At 56.5% G+C, this 22584-nt stretch overlaps 11 protein-coding genes across 11 annotated transcripts; 8 read left to right on the top strand and 3 right to left on the bottom strand.

Annotated features, from left to right (window-relative positions):
- Nucleotides 1–1847: 1847 nt before the first annotated feature.
- Nucleotides 1848–2507, top strand: CCMA1212_000675 (uncharacterized protein; the record flags this gene model as incomplete). Its single annotated transcript, XM_073698136.1, has 1 exon — nt 1848–2507. One exon carries the CDS (start codon nt 1848–1850, stop codon nt 2505–2507), a length of 660 nt encoding a protein of 219 aa, XP_073563421.1.
- Nucleotides 2508–3747: 1240 nt separating this feature from the next.
- CCMA1212_000674 (TATA-box-binding protein) lies at nt 3748–4695 on the top strand (the record flags this gene model as incomplete). The annotated part of the gene is made up of 4 exons (XM_073698135.1): nt 3748–3989; nt 4048–4135; nt 4207–4621; nt 4679–4695. 4 exons carry the CDS (start codon nt 3748–3750, stop codon nt 4693–4695), a joined length of 762 nt encoding a protein of 253 aa, XP_073563422.1.
- Nucleotides 4696–5756: 1061 nt separating this feature from the next.
- Nucleotides 5757–7154, top strand: CCMA1212_000673 (L-pipecolate oxidase; the record flags this gene model as incomplete). The annotated part of the gene is made up of 1 exon (XM_073698134.1): nt 5757–7154. The coding sequence occupies one exon, from the start codon at nt 5757–5759 to the stop codon at nt 7152–7154; it is 1398 nt and encodes a 465-aa protein (XP_073563423.1).
- Nucleotides 7155–7689: 535 nt separating this feature from the next.
- On the top strand, nt 7690–10119 carry CCMA1212_000672 (uncharacterized protein; the record flags this gene model as incomplete). Its single annotated transcript, XM_073698133.1, has 1 exon — nt 7690–10119. One exon carries the CDS (start codon nt 7690–7692, stop codon nt 10117–10119), a length of 2430 nt encoding a protein of 809 aa, XP_073563424.1.
- Nucleotides 10120–11341: 1222 nt separating this feature from the next.
- Nucleotides 11342–12121, bottom strand: CCMA1212_000671 (uncharacterized protein; the record flags this gene model as incomplete). Its single annotated transcript, XM_073698132.1, has 1 exon — nt 11342–12121. The coding sequence occupies one exon, from the start codon at nt 12119–12121 to the stop codon at nt 11342–11344; it is 780 nt and encodes a 259-aa protein (XP_073563425.1).
- Nucleotides 12122–12242: 121 nt separating this feature from the next.
- Nucleotides 12243–12431, bottom strand: CCMA1212_000670 (uncharacterized protein; the record flags this gene model as incomplete). Its single annotated transcript, XM_073698131.1, has 1 exon — nt 12243–12431. One exon carries the CDS (start codon nt 12429–12431, stop codon nt 12243–12245), a length of 189 nt encoding a protein of 62 aa, XP_073563426.1.
- Nucleotides 12430–14063, top strand: CCMA1212_000669 (Protein GRISEA; the record flags this gene model as incomplete). The annotated part of the gene is made up of 2 exons (XM_073698130.1): nt 12430–12461; nt 12578–14063. The coding sequence occupies 2 exons, from the start codon at nt 12430–12432 to the stop codon at nt 14061–14063; spliced, it is 1518 nt and encodes a 505-aa protein (XP_073562824.1).
- A 925-nt stretch (nt 14064–14988) lies between these two features.
- On the top strand, nt 14989–15852 carry CCMA1212_000668 (uncharacterized protein; the record flags this gene model as incomplete). Its single annotated transcript, XM_073698129.1, has 1 exon — nt 14989–15852. The coding sequence occupies one exon, from the start codon at nt 14989–14991 to the stop codon at nt 15850–15852; it is 864 nt and encodes a 287-aa protein (XP_073562823.1).
- Nucleotides 15853–16376: 524 nt separating this feature from the next.
- On the top strand, nt 16377–18653 carry CCMA1212_000667 (Protein N-methyltransferase NNT1; the record flags this gene model as incomplete). Its single annotated transcript, XM_073698128.1, has 2 exons — nt 16377–17206; nt 17764–18653. The coding sequence occupies exons 1-2, from the start codon at nt 16408–16410 to the stop codon at nt 18651–18653; spliced, it is 1689 nt and encodes a 562-aa protein (XP_073562828.1). The 5' UTR covers nt 16377–16407.
- A 738-nt stretch (nt 18654–19391) lies between these two features.
- Nucleotides 19392–20801, top strand: CCMA1212_000666 (Putative epoxide hydrolase; the record flags this gene model as incomplete). Its single annotated transcript, XM_073698127.1, has 2 exons — nt 19392–19627; nt 19736–20801. 2 exons carry the CDS (start codon nt 19392–19394, stop codon nt 20799–20801), a joined length of 1302 nt encoding a protein of 433 aa, XP_073562827.1.
- A 283-nt stretch (nt 20802–21084) lies between these two features.
- Nucleotides 21085–22221, bottom strand: CCMA1212_000665 (uncharacterized protein; the record flags this gene model as incomplete). Its single annotated transcript, XM_073698126.1, has 1 exon — nt 21085–22221. The coding sequence occupies one exon, from the start codon at nt 22219–22221 to the stop codon at nt 21085–21087; it is 1137 nt and encodes a 378-aa protein (XP_073562826.1).
- Between the last annotated feature and the right edge of the window lie 363 nt (nt 22222–22584).

Here is a 22584-nt window from a genome sequence, read left to right as displayed (position 1 = left end):
TAGTGCTGATCTCAGTCCGGCCCCAAAAAAGCGGGCGCCTTTCACACTTCTTGGTTCCTCTCTTGTTTTTCAAGTTTTCTCTTGTCAGATTTTTTTCTTTGCATGTGTCAAGGTACCGGCGACTTGGCTTCTCTGGCAGTGGCTAGCACTGGATGCAGTGGGCCACAAAGTCTGGGGAACCTCAGGGCAAGAAAAATCCTGCTCGATCGGCCGGTCGGTACCGCCAGTGGGTGGGCGCCCGACCTCGGCACTTGTAATGATAAGGACGTCAGTTCATGGGCAGACGCGTCTGAGGTTCGTCTCGGACTTTTACGCCTCGCGCGTCAAGAAACTCCAAGATTCTCTTTGCTCTGATATCGCTGGAGTCTCACGACGAAGAGAAGAGAGACGGAAGAGGTCACTTGTTTGTTATTGTTTAGGCGCTGGCTGTGCATCTTTTTGTTGCACCTTTCAGGGATGCACAAAAGGACAGAGTGCACGAGACACTCGTCGCGGTGAGACACGCAATCGAATTCCTCTTGTTCCGCTGCGGGATTCAGAGGAAGCGCTTCTCTGGTTGCGCAACTCACAAACACCACAGAGTAGCAGAAGGATCCCAAGCGACGAGATCCTCTCACTCCCTGTGTGTGCGTCAATTACCTCTACGCGACACCGAGATTGATGGACTGCCCGTGATGGACTGATGATGGATGCTACACCAAACCGGCCTGCGCAGGCGAGCAAGCAAATTTTTTCTGGGCCCGGAAGCGGCCAGAGTATCCAGTTCTGGCAGCGATGCGGCGCTAGGGAACAGAGGCGTCACCGGGATGGAAAATTGTTAACGAGGTACTTTGGCCGCGCGGGCGACGTAGCAGATACATGCACTGCCAGCGTCCGCGACTGCGCCGGTGCCACACGAACCGCTGGAACCCGACAAAGGGTCCAACAAAGCGAACACGGCTGCCACCTTATCGCTCAGCTCCATGGCCAGCTCCGAGAATGAGACACGCATAGGCAAACATCCTGATTCTATCTCGGTTAATCAGAGAACAAAGCACGAGGAGAAGAAGCCAGCAGGTCGTCTTCTTGTGCATGCATCAAGTCGGAGTTGCTGCCATCGCGCCATTGGGCAGAGACAGGCTGCTGACACAGCGAGGCGCGTCAAGCGGGCAGCCGAGCGTGTACCCAGTACTTGGCGCAGGAGCCACTCACAAGGCCGCAAGCAGCAAGATTGCTGGTGGATGCGGCTCAAGGCGCCATGGTTGGCTCCCAGTCCATGACTCACTGACGCCAGGATGCGCCTTGTGCCATTTTTGCCTCCCAAGCCGACCTTGTCCACTCGCAGACGAGAGAAAAACTCTGCTGTGTGCGGCGGTGCGACGCGACTCGTAATAGGCGACACAGAGTCACAGAGGCAACATGCGCTCGTTTGGCTGCTGGCGGACATGAGACGCCGCTGAGACGGGTGCCGTTTGTGGTTTGCGAGGACTGACGCCTTTTTACCTTTGGCTGGCCGCGCAACCAGAGCCAGCCCCCCCCGACCGCCCAGCACAGGGGGGGCAAAGGTGCGTGTTTCAGAGGGCTCGTGTTGTTCCATGGCAGTTAACTGGTTGTGGTGTGGCCGCTGAGAGGACGTGGTTCAGTGGGCGAGAGGGGGGGGGGCGAAGACGCAATTTCAGGGAGTGCTTTGTGGATAACGCTCATAAAAGGGGGGGCGAATGGGCGACGCGACCAACCGCGGATCCACTGCCAGCCCCGTCGACTTGCCTGGGGCTGATTGACCGTCCAGCACCTCGGACACGGAAAAGCAGAGGCAAGCGAGTTTCCCCGTTACCCGCAGCTGGCCCAATATTCGCCATCCGAGAACGATGTGTGATGTGCGCTGTGCTGCGTTTTTTGGTGGTGAGAAAAAGAAGCAAAGAGAAGGGCGGCGTTGTTGTGTGGTGCTGGAGAGGCAAAGAGACGAGCGCAGAGCAGGTTGGACGGGCCCGAGACGATTCGCTTCTATCGCACGCCGTGTGTTGCTTCTGCTTCCGCGGGCGGCAGCGAGCAGCAATGCAGCTGCACGCATGGTCGAGGGTCGAGGGCGCGAGCCGCCATGGAGTGCATGCGACGCAGTCGACGAAGCAGTGAGGATGGAGGAGAGAGAAAAGACGGTCGCAGTGCCGCTGCGGCTGGAGGCGATTGACGCAGAGATGCAGGCAGAAGGAGGAAGAAAGAGGAGGAAGAGGGCAGAAGCTGCAAGTCAACCTGGAAGTCAGTCAAGTCACCATTGTCTGGTTGGAGAAATGCCCTGGCAACAAACAAACGACACCGTGACCCCCAGCTCCCCCCCCTGTCACCACCTCGTCACCCTCCGCCTTCCTGGTGCCACAGCGCTGGAAGCTCCAGCGTGCTTGGTAGAGGGTACAAGTACCGCGCGGTGCTGCATGCTACCGCGATACTTCAAGGGGGCTTGCCAGCCGTGGTGGGCAAAGGAGATAAAAGCACGGCGGCGCGGCGCTGTGATTGGCCGCACGCGGCGCTAGTGCACACGCTAGTCTGGGCTTGGGGTTGCCAAAAGCGACGCCACAGGTGCTCTTGCTGCGCTCTTGTTGCCTGGCAGCCCTGCCTGGGCCTTCCGGAGCGAGAATTATAAGTACCCAGCCCTCCCCCATCCGCTGTTTCCTCGTTCTTGCGAGGAAGTCCCGACCGGCGGCCCTGCGTACCTCCCACAACGTTCGGCGCTCTCATTAATATTTCTCCCCTCCAACGACGTCACGCCCCACACCGAATCTTCAAAGGCCTCGCTTGCCATTTTTCTTTTTTTCCTACCCTCACGCTCTCTCAACTTCATCGGACGCCATCGTTCCCTTGAACAGCCTCTCCCTTAATCTCCAAGCGCGTCAGGAAAAAAATACCCACGAGCGGACGAAGCCACGTCTGCTCCGTTTCCAGGTCGCACGGTGTCGACGTCCTGCGATCAGGCAATCTAAGAGAACTGGAACACGTTCCTTAACGCCGTCGCTCCCTCACGTATCCCACGGGTGCAACCGATCTTGTTGATCGCCGACGAAGACGACATAGCGATACGATACAAAGTACTGCCCGTCATCGTCGCCCTTCGAGTCGTTGCCTCGTTCTGTAGAACGCAATTATAAAAAAGAGAAATAACCTTCAAAAAATTGCTTGAAAGTGAAGACGAGACGTCTCCGAGTCTTTGGTCGTTGGACGAGAACCCCCCTTGTTCCACAGCTCGACCTTCGTTCTCTCACCCATTCTACCCACCTCGCTGCCTCCGTTCGGCATCCGCAAGGACATCCAGAACAAAACCTCTGCTTGAGCAGCAATCTGTAGGGGAGACATTCACTTGTTCATCTCCCGCATATTTAGGTGGGTGGCAACTCTCCTCTTGTTGTCCTTTCTGGGTTGCCTGTTTTCTCTTCCCACTTCCTCATTCACTGCACCGCCCCGATGAGGCAAACACGTGTTTGACGGCTGGCGTTGCCGCGGCTACGCGCAACAAAAAGCCAACTTCGCCTCCCCTCGCTCAACTTCATCTTGCTTTCATCTCGCTTTCGGCCTCTGCAGCGCATTGCTCCGCTATTGTGCCCAATCAGCCGCTGCATCGCCATTGCTTTTCTCTTTTTTCTTCATCTGTTGAGCTGCCTCGACAATGCATCACTAGCCTTTCAGGATATGCAAGTGGCTAACCGCGTCTTCTCGCGCAGACCTGCTCAGTTTCGGGTTGCAGCCACGCAGACTTTCTGATCTCTTTTCTTGATCATTATGGAGGGCATTCAGACGCATCCGGCAAACGCCGCGCAGGCCAAGGCCTTTACTGCTCCTGGGTCGTTGTCGTTTCCTGGCGCCTCCAACGAGTTGACGCCGCCGTCGACGAATCCCGATGGCAGCCAGCGAATGGCTCCCAACGGTCAGCAGGGCGCTGCTGGGAACGGGGTGACTCCTGCTACTCCCGCTGCCACGCCCGCAGCCTCTCAAGGCCCCAGTGGTATCACACCTACTTTGCAGTATGTATACTCTTGAGTGCTTTGGCTATGCTCCTAGAGACTTATCTCGCATTCAAAGGAACATCGTCGCGACTGTCAATCTCGACTGCCGATTGGACTTGAAGACGATTGCCCTGCACGCCAGGAACGCCGAGTACAATCCAAAGGTGAATACCTCATGGGCCCAGAGACGGAGACGGGGACACACGTTGGCAAAAGGGTGCTAACAGCGTTGCAGCGTTTCGCCGCCGTCATCATGCGTATCCGCGAGCCCAAGACAACAGCCCTCATCTTCGCCTCTGGCAAGATGGTTGTCACTGGTGCCAAGTCTGAAGACGACTCCAAGCTGGCGTCTCGCAAATATGCTCGTATCATTCAGAAACTCGGCTTCAATGCCAAGTTTACGGATTTCAAGATCCAGAACATCGTTGGCTCGTGTGACATCAAGTTCCCCATCCGTCTGGAGGGTCTTGCTTCTCGTCACCACAACTTCAGCTCCTACGAGCCCGAACTGTTCCCTGGTCTGATTTACCGTATGATCAAGCCCAAGATTGTGCTTCTCATCTTTGTTTCCGGCAAGATCGTCTTGACTGGTGCGAAAGTGAGAGAGGAGATTTACCAGGCCTTTGAAATGATCTACCCTGTGCTCCAAGGTTTGTCTACGCCCTACGACTTGATTTATGCGCGCATTACTGACTGGCTCGCTATAGATTTCCGGAAAGTCTGATTGCGCTCGTGGGCATGGTCAAGAGATGAACGCATTCGTCTCGTTGTACCAACATTCAAATACCCCTCTTTCAAACACCGACGTATATGACTAGACCTTTACACGGTCATGATACCACGACTATTTCATAGGACGTCGTTCGCCCGAGGGTCTTGGTAGGACACAACCAAGCACTCATGCGGGATCCCGCTTGTACCATTTGATTTCTGCTTGCATTGCATTGGCGTTGGCAAAGGGAGGAAGGCCAGGAAGAGGTTCTTTTGCGTTTTCTTCTTATGATGGTTCTGGTTCACGGCAAAAAAAAGAACAAAGACTACCCATCCCGCGACACAACATAGATTGCTCGTGGCCGCCCTTGGACCGTTATTGTCGGTTCCTTGCGGCCTTTTTAATGCCTTCCAAGGGGGAAAGGTCAAGTTGAAAGCTAGACTGAAGGAACGTTGCTGGAGAGTCTGAGGAAGGAGCAAGCCGGAGTGGGATCTGGTTTGCCGGTTGGTGGTGACGTTGAAGCAGTCCTATGGACCACTGCCCATGGAACTGGACAGATTTTATGAGGACATCTTACGCCCTTTGCGGGACGAGATATGATTAGCAGCAAACGCCCTTTTGACCGTTGGGCATAGGGCGCGACTGTCACGAAAGGCCTAGTCGTGACTGGTCATTTTGCAGTTAGCATTATCACCGAAAATGCTATAATTCTGTCCTCTAATCAGCATGCAGTCGCCTGATCTCGCCCGCCTCACCTGCGTTCATGTGTCGATGTGATTCTACGTAGTTCCCTCGCTGGCAACTGTCGTGACTTGTGTGGGGGTGTTGTCGTCTGCGTGCGTTTGTTGATAGGTAAGCAAGTCCCGACGATCGGACGTCCCCTCCCGCGAGCTGAGGGACCCCTCCTCGGGATAAGGGTTGCTGCTGCATGGGCGGCGGAGCTTCGGCAAAGACAGGAAAGCGGCGGCATCAACGCAAGTCATGCCGTGGAGGATATAAGTCGAATAGGCCCAGCTTCTTTGCCCATGACAAAACAATCCCAAGACGGTTCATTCTCAGCGGCGCCTCCAAAGATGGAACGCCCTCCGCAATCCATCCTCATCATCGGCTCCGGCGTGTTTGGCCTCTCCACGGCCTGGGCGCTCACCAAGAGGCCGTCCTTCGACAACACCACCATCACCATCGTAGACGACGTTCGTGGCGCATCTTTCCCGCCCGGCGACTCTGCCAGCGTGGACTCGTCGAGGATTGTCCGAGCTGACTATGCCGACCCGGACTACGCCGAGCTGGCGGCGCTCGCGCAGGAGGAGTGGCGCAAGCAAGGCGATGGCGAGCTCGGTGGGCAGGGCCGGTACACCGAGTCTGGCTTGTTGCTCGCGGCGAACGAGTCGGCGGAGCCGAAGATGTCGGGCATGGGGTATACCAGGTCCAGCTGGGAGAACGCATCGCGCATCGCCAGGGAGAGCGGGCGAGCTGAAAAGATCCGGTCGCTGGAAACCGCCGCAGACTTGCAGCGCTTTCTGGGCGTAGACGGGCATCCCGGTGATTGGGGGTACGTCAACGGACTCTCCGGATGGGCAAATGCGCGCGAGGGCATGCTGTGGTTGTACGAGCGTGTCAAGGCCACTGGCAGAGTGAACTTTGTGGATGCGCAGGTAGAGGAGCTCGTCACCGAGGGCAAGAGAGTCGTTGGCGCGCGGCTTGACGACTCTCGGGTCCTCACTGCAGATGTTGTTGTTGTTGCTGCGGGCGCGTGGACGGGGAGTTTGATAGACCTGAGAGGACGAGTGGAAGCCACAGCGCAGCCCTTGGGCTACATTGACATCTCAGAGGAGGAGTTCCAAGTGCTGGCGAAGCAACCAGTGGTGCTCAATCTCAGCACTGGATTGTTCATCATTCCACCGCAGACTCGCGTCTTGAAGATTGCGCGCCACTCGTTCGGGTACCTGAACCCGGTGCTCGTCGAGAGGGCGCTGCCTCCCTCGCCCTCGGAGGGGCGCAGGCCCATTGTCGTGTCGAGGCCGCTGACGCAGCGCGACGGGAGCAGGAATGCAAAGGCGCTGCCGGCAGACGCAGACGAGGCGCTGCGCCAAGCCCTAAGGGACCTGTCGCCGGTCAAAGGGCTGGACACGCGGCCGTGGAGGGAGACGAGATTGTGCTGGTACTCGGACACGAGCGACGGCAACTTCCTCGCGGACTGGCACCCGGGCTGGGAGGGACTGTTCGTGGCGACGGGCGACAGCGGGCACGCGTACAAGTTTCTGCCCGTCCTTGGAGACAAGCTGGTGGACTGTCTGGCGGGGACGGGAGGCAGGCTTGGGGACAAGTGGAAGTGGAAGAAGGAGGCGGCGGGCGACGCAGGGCGAGAGATTGACGGGAGGTCCAAGGGGCTGGTGACGATGGATGGGAGCAGGGCTGGGCGGCCGGGGTTGATATTGCAAGAGGAGCTATCCGGATTATCGGCGAGCTGAAGGCTGACAAGGGAGGAGGATCAGGTTTGCTTGCTGCCGTCATCTCTCGTCCCGGCGTGTCCGTGCTGGAATGCATCTCGTTTGTGTGAGGAAAGGGGGAAGGTTACAGTACCTTGATAGTTTGTGCAAACTTTTGCAGACAGCCTTTTGGTGCGGGCAGTATTGATGAGAATTGCTCAGGTCGAGAATATTGTGTGCTTTTGATTTTTTTTTTTCGTGAGCTGGTGCCTGTGATTCACATGGGTTTCTTCTTCACTAAGGTACCTTATCAGTTCATGTGAAGCTTAGGTATGCAGATAGCGGGGCTATGGCTGACAACGGTTGAACATCACCAATAAGTGCATGATGCGTCTTGCTCCAGATCGGCGCCTTGTGTTGCTGCTGCCGCAACAAGGAAGCTGAAGCTCAACTGCTAACTACCTTTCTTTACCTTGCGTACTGCCTCTCGAAGTCAGACACTGCTCCCACTGATTGCGGAGACTCTGCCAAGATCATGGACTAGAAGTCCATCTTCAATCCTCCGATTCCGTGCGCGATGTCGTCCTCCAAAGATTCCGCCGACCCCCTTCGGCTAGAACCCAAGTTACAGAGACCAGTCAGACAATCCGTCTTCGAGAAGCAAAAGGCCGAGGCCGAGGCCAAGCGCAGGCGCGAGGCTGCGGAGACCGCCGCGGTATACGAAGACTTCATCAAGAGCTTCGACCACGACGACAACGACGATGCGAACCAGAGCGCGACGGCGCAGCGGAATCAGCGACCCGGCTTTGGAGCCTTTGGCGGCCCGCCGCCCCCTGGCCCCGGCGGCGCATCGCGTCGACACTTTGGCACGTCGTCGGCGTTGAAGAGCGGACCGGGGAGCTTGGGGATGCCGCCTGTGCCCTTTGCGAAGAAGCGGTCCTTCAATGACTTTTCCAAGGAGCCGGAGGGCAGGGCGACGCTCAAGTTCGATGACAAGAGCGACGATGACGAGATGGTCGACCGGGCGGAGGAGAAGGCTATAGCGAGGCCGACTCTGCGGCTGTCCAACCTACCTCCAGGAATCTCACCCGCTACGATCAAGTCACTACTACCTTCTAACCTGACGGTTGAGGATGTCAAGATCCAGCCACCAGCTGGGCCTGGAGGCCTTGAAAGAAAATGCACGGTTGCCATCGTGACCCTGTCTAAAGAGACCCCCGCGACAGACATGGATGCCGCGGTAAGCTCCTTGCAAAACAAGTATATGGGCTACGGATACTATCTATCTCTCCACCGCCACCTTTCCTCGGCCGTCAGCTCTACGCTATCGGGGCTGGCCTCTTCTACCTCTACATCTCAACCTTTTGGTGCTAAACCGGTAGATCAGCAGTCTTCGGCTGCGCACAACGATCATTCACGCCACGGATTTCAACGGGGATTCGCTCCACCAACTTCATACTCCCATGGACAAGGAGCTGTAAACCGGACAAACCTGTTGTGCGTACCGGTCAAGCCGCCCCGGGATATCCGAATGATTCGGTTGATCAACAAAGTCATTGAAGGTGTTCTTGAACACGGCCCTGAGTTTGAGGCCCTCCTCATGTCTCGTGCCTCAGTCCAGAGAGAGGAGAGATGGGCTTGGCTGTGGGACGCTAGGAGCCAGGGTGGCGTTTGGTATCGATGGATGCTTTGGGGAGTGATTACAGGCTCGCATCTGAAGCAGAAGAAGGGCAGGTATGTCCCGCTCTTTGACGGAGGCCACGCATGGAAAACGCCAGAAACAGGTCTTCGCTTTGAGTACACGACCAAGCTGGACGAGTTCGTTTCGGACGAGGAATACGACTCTTCCGAGGACGAAGACTTTGATGGGGATGCAAACCGTGACGGCGGCCCGACGGCTGATGAGGAGAAGACGTTCCTCAACCCACTGGAGAAAGCGAAACTCGTACACCTCTTGTCCCGTCTTCCCACGACGATGGGCAAGGTCCGCAAGGGAGATATTGCGAGAGTCACGGCCTTTGCCATTACTCACGTCAGCCGCGGTGCCGACGAAGTCGTCGACTTGATCATCTCCAATGTGGAGAGGCCATTCTCGCTGGCCGTTACCGATCTGGAGAAGAAGAAGAAGGAAGGCAAGGGAGAGCACCAAACATCGGGCGCGGATGAAGGTGCTGCTGCGAGTGAAAATACCGATGCAAGCGGCGCTACCCTGGTTGGCCTGTACGTGGTCAGTGATATACTGTCCGCATCCTCTACGAGCAGTGTTCGGCATGCATGGCGTTATCGGCAACTTCTCGAGACAGCCTTGCGTTCCAGAAAGGTTTTTGAGCGGCTGGGAATGATGGCGGAAAAGCTTGGCTGGGGTCGGCTACGCGCAGAAAAGTGGAAGCGGAGCGTCACTCTTGTGCTGAATTTGTGGGAAGGGTGGTGCGTCTTTCCAGTTGAGAGCCACGCACTGTTTGTGAGTGCTTTTGAGCACCCGCCGTCCCTCAAATCGCAAGAGAAAGCAGACGAATCTGCCAAGAAGGGGAAATGGAAGATTGTCGAGGCCAATCAGAGTGCTGCCACGGTTTCTGAGGCTGCTCCTACTGATGATGATGCTGCTGCTGCTGCCGGGGATGGCGATGCTGTTGGCAAATCCGCACAGGAGGAGGAAGTAGTAGGGGAGCCTGTCGAGGAAGAAGAAGTGGTAGGCGAGCCTATTGAGGAAGACGACGTTGACGGCGAGCCCATCGAAGATGAAGACGTGGATGGAGAGCCAATTGATGACGATGATGACGACGTGGTCGGGGAGCCTATGGATGAAGACGATGAGGACGCAGTCGAGGTAGACAAACCCAACGAAGTCGTACAGCTGAGCACCGAGGGTGCCAAGGCGGCAGATGCATCAAGAGCCCTGGAGACAGACGGTCAGGTAGAGCCGTCCTCTACGGGCCGGAGCCAGCCTCGGCGGCGAATGCGAGCGGCCGATATGTTTGCCGATTCGGACCATTCGGATGATAACTAGCATGGAGCTGCTGGACGATGATGGGCAGGGACTGTACGACTTTGAGATGGTCTACGGATAGCATGGCCCTAAGCAAGAGGAGGTCCCTGACCTACCTTACCTATGGAACGGTGTTACGCAGTTAAGGTATGTTTTTGAGCGCATCGTACGGAGTAGTTCTACAAAGGGCTGCAGTCTTTCAAGGCCCATACGACGGCTCGATCTGGGAATGACATAGCCTACCTACCTATTCAATGGATTTTCTAGATACCCGTTCATTCAAGGAACATGCCTTACGCAAAGGTACAGTAAGATATACCAATGTGAGATACCCGTTCACCTCCAACTTGTTACAAGCACAATTGGACAGGAGTTGGCACATGAACAACTGGACCAGCCAATGCATGCCCCAGTCAGGCAGGTGATTTAAAAGAGAGGAAAGACTCGACGTCAGCCTCGTATCTATTCAGCTTATAGATACTAGAACAAAGCAGAGTGATGGGAAGAAGGCCAGAACGGGAGATGATGGGCCGACGCCTTGCTGGAGTGTGTGTCGGGAAATAGCCAATAGAAACTTGCTCATCAAGGTGCGGGACGGACGAACATTGGCCTTTCTGGGGGGTGGTTGCTGCCGGCCTTTGTGGAGTAATTTCAAACGATTGAAGGAAAGAAAAAGATGTTATGCGTGAGTACAGGTTGATGTTGGAAGGGAGGAGTTGTGCATGTGAGTATACAGCTTGAGATATAAATTGACTCGAGGAACGGGTCGGGTTTTTTGGTGCTCAAGAAGGCCTTGCTTCCGGGGATTTGGAGCTGCACGGCTCCGAGGCTCGGGGTCTTCGGGGGCGGGCGGCCATGGATCTGGGGCCGGCCTTTGGCTGAAAGATTGAATGGCAGCGGAGGGGATGCAGTTTCAACATTCGATTCAAATTTGGTAGAAGAAGTGCGTTGAGAGACGGAGCTGACATACCACTTTGCAAAGTACAGTAGACTTGATGACATCAGTTGAGGTGAAAGCACGGACGAGTGAGGAATGGGGAAAATGCCATGACGAGTGTATCCGTCCCCTGAAGGGATACAGGATCAGCAACAGCGGGTTCCGGGTACTAATAATGGACGATTAGTGGATAGGCGTGGTTGACGGCTTCGCTGTAGATGTACAATATGCTGAGAGATGGATCTCACCGTTTCCATGCACGACATTTGTCTAGGCACGGGTCAGCACAGCTCGCATCTGACTGATTTAAGGGATGGAGGAAGGACGACTATATGGAGGAATCAAGAGGAGAAGCATCTGCCAGCGATGATAGAAAGTGGTCCACATGTAGCAAAGAAATTGAACTGCTGTTGAAAGGATGAATGAGCTCCTGGACCTCAAATTCGCTGCGAATGTTTCGTTTGACGCACGGCGTTTCACCAGAGCACCCAACCCTTGGCCGGCCCCCACCCCCTGGTTAGCGCATGCAGGCCACTGAATATGCAGATGCACCCGCTGTGGTCGCTGAGGCTGGCCGCTAAAGGAATCCGGCCTGGGGCGACGTCGAGCCCCTGGAGAGAAAGAGGTCAAGTGAACCTGAAGGTCTGGAGGCTGCCCCCGCACCAGGTCTGTCCGTTGAAGGGGGACTGTGAGCAAAAAGTCAGCCCAGGCGGCGCAGAGGTCCATGCTAAGGGTCTGGTCACTGCTTTTTGCGTGATGGACCTTCCAGCTGGAGGTTTTTTTTTTCTCACTTCTACCATCTTTGCCAATTTTTCTTTGCAAGTTCCTGCTCTTGACATCCTTCCCATTCTTGCGACTCGAGGAATTTGACGATCGAGCAATTGGGGCGTGAATACCGAGGAACTGGTGGATGCGATCGGAAATCTGGTTTCGGCTCTTTTGGTGGTAAAACATTGCGGACTCGCCCTCTTCGTTTGCATCGCCGACGGCTGGGAGCTCTGCGCGGACGACGGCACAGTTTGGTGGAATTGAACGATCCAACGGACGTTTGGCGACAGTCGCCGAATTTGCTGGGAGCTTGGGCATTCGTATCAGAGCGCCATTTCGAAGACGAACGACTTCTTCGAGCCACCGACCATCGTTACCCCGAGCGATTACCCGCCAATTCGAGAGCTCTGGATGCCGCTGTGCTTTTCGGGTTCAGCGCCTACGACTGACTCCGCGGTGCCCTGACTGGAAGCGCCGAGGCGCGCTGTCTGCGATACACAGGCCGTTTCTCATCCGACTGCGGCGCATCGACCGCCGCCGTTTGCTGCGCCTGGCCTTTGGCTCGGCTGCTCTGACCTCGAGATTCTGCGGTCCTAGGCGCCACAGTCCCGTGTTGCATCTTCGCCATGCCGCTCATCAACGGCCAGAAGATGGCGTGGTACGTGCTCCTCTCACGACGCTTCTCTTCCTGGCGCCTCAGCCTTGTCCGTGTCGACCTCCTGCGTCACAACTCCCCACGTCCGCCTCGTCGCAGACTAACATATCGTCGTGTAGTGAGCCGTGCATCCGAGGCCACCGCTCCACCAAATGCACGCACGCCAGCGAACGGCTCATGGTCCCCGTGCGCAAGCCCGGACGACCTCTCAGCTCATGTCCGCATCCCTCCGCGCAGCCCTGCGGCTGTGCTGCCGTGACGGCGGCCGTGACGGCGGCCTTTCCCAGGAAACAAAAGTGCCGCCGCTGTGACACTTCGGACAAGCCATCCGGCTGCAAGCCCGGAGGCCAGGAGGACAAGGAGACCTCCAACGGGCTGGTGACCCCTCCGAGTCCGTCCCAGAAAGCACCCGCGGCCAAGGCGGCGACATATCGCGTGCAGAAGACGAGCTCCAAGAACGGAACCGGCAAAAAGCAGATCGACCTCGCGGGGCTGGAAAAAATGGATGCGAGTCAGCTCAACATAATATCGTCTCCCGAATCGAGACCTTTGCAGTCATCCAGCGGCACCGTGCCTACGACGCCCGCCGCTCCCCTCCCCGGCCAAGGGATGATGGGGTTTATCCCCAACGGTCGCTCTTTCAGCCTTGGTCCGGCCATGTTTCCCTTGCACTCAGGACTGCAAGGTCTAATTCCAGCCAACGGCCACACCGAATCCGAGTCCCTTCGTCCAAACGAGCCAAACGCAGCCCCCGCCGCCGGAAGTTGCTGTGGCGGTGGGAAATCGAGTTTCCCTCCCACCCATGCGCCAACTCTTGCTAATAGCGACTCATCTGGCACAAATATCAAGCCGCGTGGAAGCATACCTACGCCAGGAGTTGGCCCTCCGATCAATGGCATGATGATGCCTCAGTTCAATGCACATATCGACATGCCAAATGTCACGTTTCCCTACTTTGCCCAACCGGGCGTGTTCGCATACCCGCCGCAATACGGGTCCTTTCAACAACCTCTTCAACCGGATCAATGGAGACAGCTGATGGCGACGATGAACTATACGCACCCGATGACGAATATGCAAGAGGTGCCGTATGATGAGACGGCTCAAGTGCAGTTCCCTCAGGGCAACGGCCTAGAGGCGCCCTGGACGTCTCACCAGTGCGGCTGCGGGGATTCGTGCGAGTGCATTGGTTGTGCTACACATCCGTACAACCAGGCCACGCAAGATTACGTCCGATCTGCCTGGAATAGCATGCAGGAGGATGCCTCCAAGGGTCACAGGCACTCTGACAGCACTCATAGCGTCCTCAACGGTAACAACGGGACGGCCACGCCTGCAAACCAGTCGCCGAACGGCGGCTCGACGCCCACGGGGGGCCAGGTGGAAGGCCTCGTGTCACCCACAATGGCGCAGACGCCGTCAGAGGGCAACTCGGCCGCCGAAGAGGCAGCTCTGTCGGCAAGTGACTTTTTCTTCGTCAGCTATCCCTTTGGCGATCTGTGCGAAGGGGAGAAGGCTAGATGTCCTTGCGGAGACGATTGTTCGTGTATCGGATGTGCAATACACAACAACTCCCCGGCTCCGGCCGAATTTGAAAGTTGCTGATCGCACTCTGTTGGGGTCGGCGAGAAAGACGCTGGAGACCATCGCCGAGTCGGCGGTTAGTTGACGCAGGCACCACATGAGTTGAAGATGATGCTGGGTCACTTGGCCGCATATACCTTACCTTTTATATATACCTCTACATAGACCGTTTAGATACCTACCTACCTAAGTACCTACTATACCCACAGACCGTGTAGGTTCACGTTAGGACCTCGCCATAGAAGGAATCTTCATGGCACAACAATATTCATCTCCTCTACAACCACAGGCTGCATATATCCAACACTTGCAAGTGCTACATGAAGCAGTACATCTTTTCGCTGCGAAGAAATAAAGTGCTGCATCATCATCTGAAGTTGCAGAAGATACACACGTCAGTATGCAAGGAACGCCTGGGGGAGGCTGATGGAAGGTGTGGGGCGCACTGTGTTCCCTGTGAGACAGCCCGGCTCTTGGAGCTGAACATGGTCAAGCCTCACTGTAACCTTCACTCAGTTCTCATCAGCTTGAAGCTTGCAACATCACATCGAGCGTGATAATTCCAAGCGCTTCTTCTCGATTCTTGGAGCCTGAATATCAACCCCTTCTTATTTCCTCTCTCCTATTCTTTGCTCGATTGCTTTTCTTTTCTTGCTTCAGGCGCGCCCGGCTTCTCATCATGCCTCAATCCTCACGAGAATCCAGGTTTTCAACGCGCGACGGCGATGATTCGCGCCATGGCCCTTCCCGTCACGATGGGCGACCCCGGCGCCACCGCGACAGCAGATCACTCTCACCAAGCAAAAGCCCGCAAAGACAGTCCTCCGACCGCAGAAAAAGAGCATCTCCCGGAGACAGGGACCGGGAAAGGGAGCATAAGAAGCGACGCTCGGCTGAAGGACATCACCATCACCACCACCACTCCTCGAGTCGCACAGAGAAGCCCATGGCCGCGGAGCTGCCTTACGGGGCGCGGCACCTCTCAAAGGACGACTTGAAGGCGTTTGAGCCGCTGTTTGGGGAGTACCTGAGCTTGCAGAAGCAGCGGGACATTGCGGACATGGACGAGAGGGAGGTTCGGGGCCGGTGGAAGAGCTTCGTGGGGAAGTGGAATCGCGGGGAGCTTGCGGAGGGGTGGTATGACCCCGAGATGTTCCAGCGGATACTCGCGCGGTATCCGACGGCCGGGGGGCAGTACGAAGCGGACGAGGGACAGCAGCAGAAGCAGTACTCGCCACGAGGTGCGTCGCGGGAAGACGACCGTTCTGACAGCGGTGGCAATGACAGCGAGGACGACGACTACGGCCCTGTTCTTCCCGGCGCATCGGGCGGGAGTCGCCGGGTTGGCGTTGGGATCCCGAACAAGGAGGATCTCGCTCTACGGGATGAGCTTGCAGAGGAATCAAGAGAGGCGGATAGGGAAGGGCTTCGAGCTGCCCGCAAAGCCGACCGCAAGCTGCAAAAGGAACGCCTGGATGAGCTGGCCCCCCGCGCCGAGGCCGGGACGCGCGAGCGCAAGCTGGAGAAGCGGCAAGAGGTCAACGACAAGATGCGGCAGTTTCGGGAAAAGAGCCCCGGCTGCGAGGTGCGCGACAGCGACCTGATGGGCGGCGGCGACAGCCTGGAGGAGTACAAGAGGGCCAAGGAGAGGGAGCAGCGGCGCAAGTCGGAGAGGGAGATTCGGCGGGAGGAGATGGAGCGGGCGAGGAGGGAGGAGATTGAGGCCAAGAGGAGGGCGTGGCAGGAGAAGGAGGACCGGACGGTGAGCATGCTGAGGGAACTGGCCAGACAGCGGTTTGGGGGAGTGTAAGAGATGGGATGCCGGCGATGGCGACAATACCAGGATTGACTACTCGTCCCCTCATGATGGATTGGATCAAAGAATTCCCACTTGATACGACTTTGACAAATCTGGCCTGCCAAAAAAACAATCATACTTGCGAATCTCACACACGGCGGAACGACGAACGGCATGAAGGCTGAGCTGTGAGATATTCTGGTGGGATCTCACACTGTGAGGGCGGCGCTTGCAAAAACTCACCCCACACGAGACCAAAAAATTGAGAGGCACTCGGATCGATCAAGCTTTGAGATTGATGCGTCTGACGATACGCATCTCGCAAGCCGTGGTGCTTTTGAACTACTGCTGAAGAGAGCAATAACTACTGGAGCACTGAGGAAGCGGAATATCTCGGCCCTTTGCACTATAAGAGCAAGACACAGATTCATAATCGGCTGTCTCTTCCCTGGTTCCAGTGTCGACGCAGCTCTCGCCCTGTCTACTAAATCTCAGCAACTTTCTGACGCAAATTCACTCCGTCTACTAAATCTCAGCAACTTTCTGACGCAAATTCACTCCGTTACCATGGAAGAAGGCGATGACTATGGCACCGGGGGCCTGATGGACGACCCCGAAGACTACTACCCCTCAACCCCTCCTCCCACGACACAAATCTTCACCATGGGAAGCGGCAAGGAAATTGTGCTGCACTTGGTCGGCCACAGCCCTACGGAGGCGCATCACCTGTGGAACGGCGCAAAGATCATATCAGATTACTTCGAGGAGGACCCCGCGCGGGTACGGGGCAAGACGGTGCTGGAGCTTGGGGCGGCGTCGGGACTGCCATCGCTGGTGGCTGGTATCCTCGGGGCGAAGAAGGTTGTCATGACCGATTTCCCGGATCCGGATCTTGTCATGAACATGCAGAAGAACATTGACGAGTGTGACGAGACGACGGAGCCAAAGGGGCACATCGCCAAGACGATTGACGCGGCTGGATTCGTCTGGGGAGGAGATCCTGTGCCTCTCATTGCCCGTCTTTCCTCTGACAAGGACGGCTCAAGTGCTGCGACGACAGAGGAGCGCTTCGACGTCTTGATCCTGGCGGATCTGCTGTTCCGGCACTCGGAGCACGGCGCCTTGGTCAAGACGATTCGGGAGACGATGAAGGTCTCGCGGGAGAGCGCCGCGTACGTCTTCTTCACGTCGTACCGGCCGTGGAAGAAGGACCTGGACATGGGCTTCTTCGACGTGGCGCGGGAGGCTGGGTTTGAGGTGGAGCAGGTTTTGGAGAAGAAGCTGGAGAAGCCGCTGTTTGAGAATGACCCGGGCGACTTGGATGTGCAGAAGACGGTTAAGGGGTTTGTTGTGCGGTGGCCGGAGAGTGTTTGATGGGGATGGTGATGGTGATGGTTGTGAGGGCGGGTGAGAATTGGGACTGTGTTTTTGAGGGTCGGATGGATGGGTTGCATTGCTTTTGAACCAAGATGGCGGAGTCTTGAGATGGCGAGTTCTAACGGTTGATATGTCGTGTGCCAGGTCAGATCATAAGCTGTGCCAAGTCTAATCATGCGCTCTTTTACGGCTTTGGTGTGACATTGTGCTGAGCCACTTGTCATTCCATTGACCTCGGCTCGGCTTGTGTCGGTGTTTGTGCTGCTTCACGGTTCAATCACAGACAGTTCTATCATTGTTGGAGATGCAGATGAGCTCAACGATCGATTTTATAGCGGAAACTAGTTCGACATGCATATGAATCTCCAGAGGTCGATTTACCCGGCCCCGCATCCAGCGACATCAAGGCAGCGCTGCCCATCTCAACTCGTTACAACCACAACCACTCAACCGCTTTCATCTCATCAACCACATACCTTCAATCCTCATCCTCACTCACATCAACAAAACTTGCCCCCCCAACAACTCCCTTACGCCAACCCACAGCCACAATGCCAGCCCAACCCGCCTCGTCCCACCTCACCCAGCTCCAAACCAACGGCTTCGTCATCATCAAATCCATCCTCCCCGCCTCGCAGCTCGCCCTCCTCCGCACCCTAAGCCTCGAAGCAACCGGCCTCGCCCGCTCCGGCAAATGGCCGCACGTCCGCACCGTAGGCAAACAGTTCCCCCCCTGGAACGCCTCCGAGGCCTCATCCCACGGCATCTGGGGCGTGCAGCACCTGATGAACCCTCGACTCCCCGGTTACGCAGCCTTCACCGCGCTGTACTTCTCCGAGGAGGTTCTAGGGATCGTGAAGGAGCTGCTGGGGTGCGAGGACGAGGATCTGGTCATGGAGCTGTTCAACATGCTCGTGCGACCGGAGGCGGATTTCGAGCTGCGATGGCATCGGGATGATATCCCTGCTGAGGCGACGCCCGAGGAGGAGATGGAGAGGTTGGGCAGGCCTGCGTTTCACGCGCAGTATAATCTTGCGCTGTGGGAGGACGAGTCGCTCGTTGTTGTGCCGGGGTCGCATCTTCGTGCGCGGACGGAGGTTGAGCGGGCGGCGGGACCGTTTGAGAGGGAACTGCCGGGGCAGCTTGTGGTGAGGCTGGAGCCGGGGGATATCGTGTTTTATAACAATAATATCTTGCATAGGGGGGTGTATGATTCGAGCAAGGAGAGGGCGACGCTGCATGGGTCGGTGGGACATGTTGGGGGGAGCAGGTTGAGGGCGAGGAACGTGCTGCAGCATGGGGTGGGAGGATGGGTGGACGAGGTTGATTTGGGGGGATTGGGGGATAAAGAGAGGAGGAGGGCGGAGGGGATGAGGGAGAGGTTGGTGAGGATGGGGGGGGAGAGTGGTGAGGTTGGGTATTCGCTGGAGGGGTGATGGTGATGCGGTGGGTTTGGATGACGAGGGTGACGAAGCCATGTATTGGAAGTTTGGTTTGATGTTGGAGATTGTATATAGGAGGTGTTGGTGAAGCTGAGGATAGGGGGGGGATAGTATAGAGCTGGATGAGATGGCATCTCTCTAGCTTTAGATGATTTATGCAGCCTCTGTTTCTATGAATCTATCATCTCTCCAGCTATTGAACGAGTCAAATCCTCGATTATCGTTTCAATTGAGCCCTTTGAGCCGATAAAGGCAACATTCACCCTTTGTTTCCAACACCATATCAAACATCGATATTCTGCACTCAACCCGGCCATAACGCCACATCGGCAAGTTCAACAACAAAACCCTGCGTGCCAGCTAATCGATCAATCAAACACGCACACACACACACACACACATACGCACGCCGATCCCTTCAAAAATAGCTCAACCAGATGCAGCAGGTCCATGTACAGATTCGGTATAAGACGATGCCCACATTGGGGCCAGAAGCGAGGACAAGGTAGCATTGAACCCCCTATCGCGATGGCTGACGACGAAGGATTGATGTCCGAGCGCGGGGGGGAGATGAGGGGTGGGAGACTGAATCTCACATGTAATCCTCATCAAACAAGATATAAGACTCCGCGGTCATCGTGGCTCCTCTATGAGCAAAGAAATAAGAGATTTATCCGTCTTCATCAATTCATTCACCCTCGTCAACGTATTTACTCTACATCATCCCGGACAATGGCTGCACGAGAGCAACATGGCACATTGCCTCCCTCGGCCAGTGCTGAAGCCATCAAGCCATTCACACTCAACGTCCCCGACGCCGAATTGACGCGCATGAATACTCTCCTCCAGCTCTCAACCATTGCAGCCGAGAATTACGAAAACACATACGCCGACAAGGCGAACCAGTTCGGCTTGACGCGCGAGTGGCTCGTGGCCGCCAAGGATCGATGGGAGAAGAGCTTCGACTGGTAGGCCCTCATTCCCATTCCACTTATATACACCACGCCCAACTCCATCACACATCACACATATTCGAGCAGACTTACTCACAATACCTTCTATCGACCTCATAACAGGCGCAAAAGAGAAGACCTAGTCAACTCCTTCCCCAACTTCAAAACCGCCATCCCCGTCCCCGTCAATGGCTCCCCAAGCAGCACCACCATCAACATCCACTTCGCAGCCCTCTTCTCCAGCAAGCCGCACGCAGTCCCCATCGTCCTCCTCCACGGCTGGCCAGGCTCCTTCTTCGAATTCCTCCCCATGCTCGCCCTCCTCCGCGAGAAATATCCCGACGAAACCTCGCTGCCGTACCACATCGTCGTGCCCTCCCTCCCCGGATACGGCCTCTCCGACCCGCCTCCCGCGCGGCGCAACTTCACCGCCGACGACGCCACCTGGATGATGGACCACCTCCTCACCAAGGCCCTCGGCTTCACGGCGTACGTCGCCCAGGGAGGCGACGTCGGGGCCTACGTCGCGCACTTTCTTGCCAGAGGGTATCCCGCCTGCAGGGCGGTACACCTCAATTTTCCCTCCGTCCCGCCGCCGCCGGACTTTGCCGCCGAGGGCCTCGACGATGCGGAAAAGGAGGGCCTGCAGCAGAATGCAGTCTTCGCGATGACGGGCGCTTCGCACGCCCTTTGGCATGCCGTCAGGCCTGCCACCGCCGGGCTCGTCATCATGGCCAGCCCCCTCGCCATGCTGGCCTGGCTCGGCGAAAAGTTCCTCTACTGGACCGACCCGGCGTCGTTCCCGGCCTCGCCCAAGGATCCGGGGGCGCCAGATGGGGAGAAGCTTTCTTACTCCGTGAAGCTGATGGATGAGGCCATTGCGGAATCGGCCCTGTATTACCTCACCGGGTGCGCGAGTACGAGTTTGTACCCCTACCGGGACCTATTGGCCAGGGGGCGGAACCAGGTCGACGGATCGAGCAAGCTCATCGCTGCGCCCAAGATCCTTGGGTACTCGTGGTTCAGACGTGAACTCGTGATGGCGCCAAAGGAGTGGATGGCCAAGATTGGGAATCTGGTGTTCTATAAGCGGCACGATGTAGGGGGCCACTTTGCCGCGCTGGAGCAGCCGGCGGCCTTGCTTGAGGATGTGGAAGAATTTGCTGGCAAGTTGGTAAAGACAGAGTAATGTGCACGTGCTCCGCTGGATGATGGCCATGACAGTGTGCAATCTGTAGTGCTTCAATTCATATCTGGTTTATCTGGATGGGAATCAACCTTGGTCGTGACAATCATAGAGTTGAAAAGCATAGGTGGGAAACGAGAGGGAAAGGAGACAAAGAGAGCATGCAAGAGCGTATCATCAGTTTCTTATCACACTTGCAACCCGAATTGACATGTAAACCTCTCCGTTAGAAACCACACCGCGCTGATAAGAATAGAGGATGATGACAGTGGAAGAGGCAACAAAATCACCTCCTGCCGCGAAAGCCACCGTCGATTCCATAGTCTGCAAGGCACAGCCCGTGGATAGGAGACATCTCGCCATGGGCCAGACCCCGCCTCCGCCTGGCCATCTGCCACAGAACTTCCATGTCCGTCCCGAAGGCCGTCGCTCGGGGAAGGACCACAGGATGCGGCGGCCTCGTGATCCTCTGGTCAATCGAAAACTGCTTCCACTTGGCTATGGCGTCGCCCCCGATGAGGGGGTCGACAACTTCGAATAGAATGGCCTTGGCTTCGGGTGCAGGCAACACGTCTTCGAAAACCACCGCGCCGTGCTGCTCTAGCTGCTGAATAGGGGATAAAGATTGGTACGCTGGGTCGGCTTCTTTCTCTGGACGGAGAGCGAGCCGAAAGGTCCTCTGCAGCTTCCGTTTGTCTCCTCGACCGCGCAGCATGACAAGATCGTAGCTCCTGATCGGGTCGTCTGGGACTTCGACACGTGTTGCCGCCTGCTGCATCCATTTCACAAAGGGATGCATGATCCCCCACCAAACGGCGAGATCCGACAGAAACATGTTAAAGTCAAAGCGGACATAGCGGATGCTCGTCCAGTTGAGCAGTCTTGGGTCTCCGCTGTGGATGTAGTCGTGGCTAACGTCCTTTGCTTCGAGGATATAAGGCCAGTCCTGGATGCGCGAAGATGCGTCAATCATCCCCCTAAACCCCGGCCCGTCAAAGGCACTCAGAGACTCTTTGAGAATAAGGAGATCTAAGGCGTTTGTCGGTACTTTTGGCTTCGTCCTCAATGACTCGGGCTCTGGCAGAGGCTTGTCGGGAGGCGCCGTGTCCGCAAAGTGGAGGGTGTCGATGTCAAAGTTGAATAGGATGCGCGGCGAGGCATCCAGGACAATGGGCCATTCCTCATAGAACATGTCGAGCTTGTGATTCAGCACACTGCGGGTTTCCAGGTTCTTGTAGTGTTTGCCCAGGATAAGGCGAGCCTCAGCGTTGACATGCATCGCCACGGGAGGGCGGACGGTGCTCTTGACGCTCCAGCGGCCTTTGCCAATCCGGCAGGGAACCAGGCCGACAAGGCGAGGCTCGACGGTGTCCAGCCATATCTTCTCGCGGAGCTCATAGGGGAGTTGAGAGAAGTTGACCATGTTGGCGAGAGTTCTGGTGACAAACGAGTGATGAAGGAGGAAGTTGGGGGGACCAAGGCGATGTACACCTAAGAGTGCGGAGTAACCGTCGTTTATATACACGGGAGTCCAGGTGTAACCAGCAAGCGCAGGGAAATGCTGGGACTGGGCGGCAAAGGATGGGGGACAAGGATCAGGATCAAGATCAGGCCAAAGAGAGGACAACGTCGCGATAGACAGTGCAGTAGTTGTTGTCTGTCGTCAAGAGGCTCTGGCCAATTGAGGGGCCAGATGGCTGTGAAGCTGACCAGCAGACAGGGATGCCGCCGAGGCGAGGCTGAACGGTCGAGACGCCTTGCATGGAGGGGGGGGAGCTAAGAGAAG

Source organism: Trichoderma ghanense (genome assembly GCF_004382785.1).
Source record: "Trichoderma ghanense strain CCMA-1212 chromosome Unknown scaffold_0, whole genome shotgun sequence".
NCBI lineage: Eukaryota > Fungi > Ascomycota > Sordariomycetes > Hypocreales > Hypocreaceae > Trichoderma > Trichoderma ghanense.
This window is presented reverse-complemented; position numbering and strand designations above follow the sequence as displayed.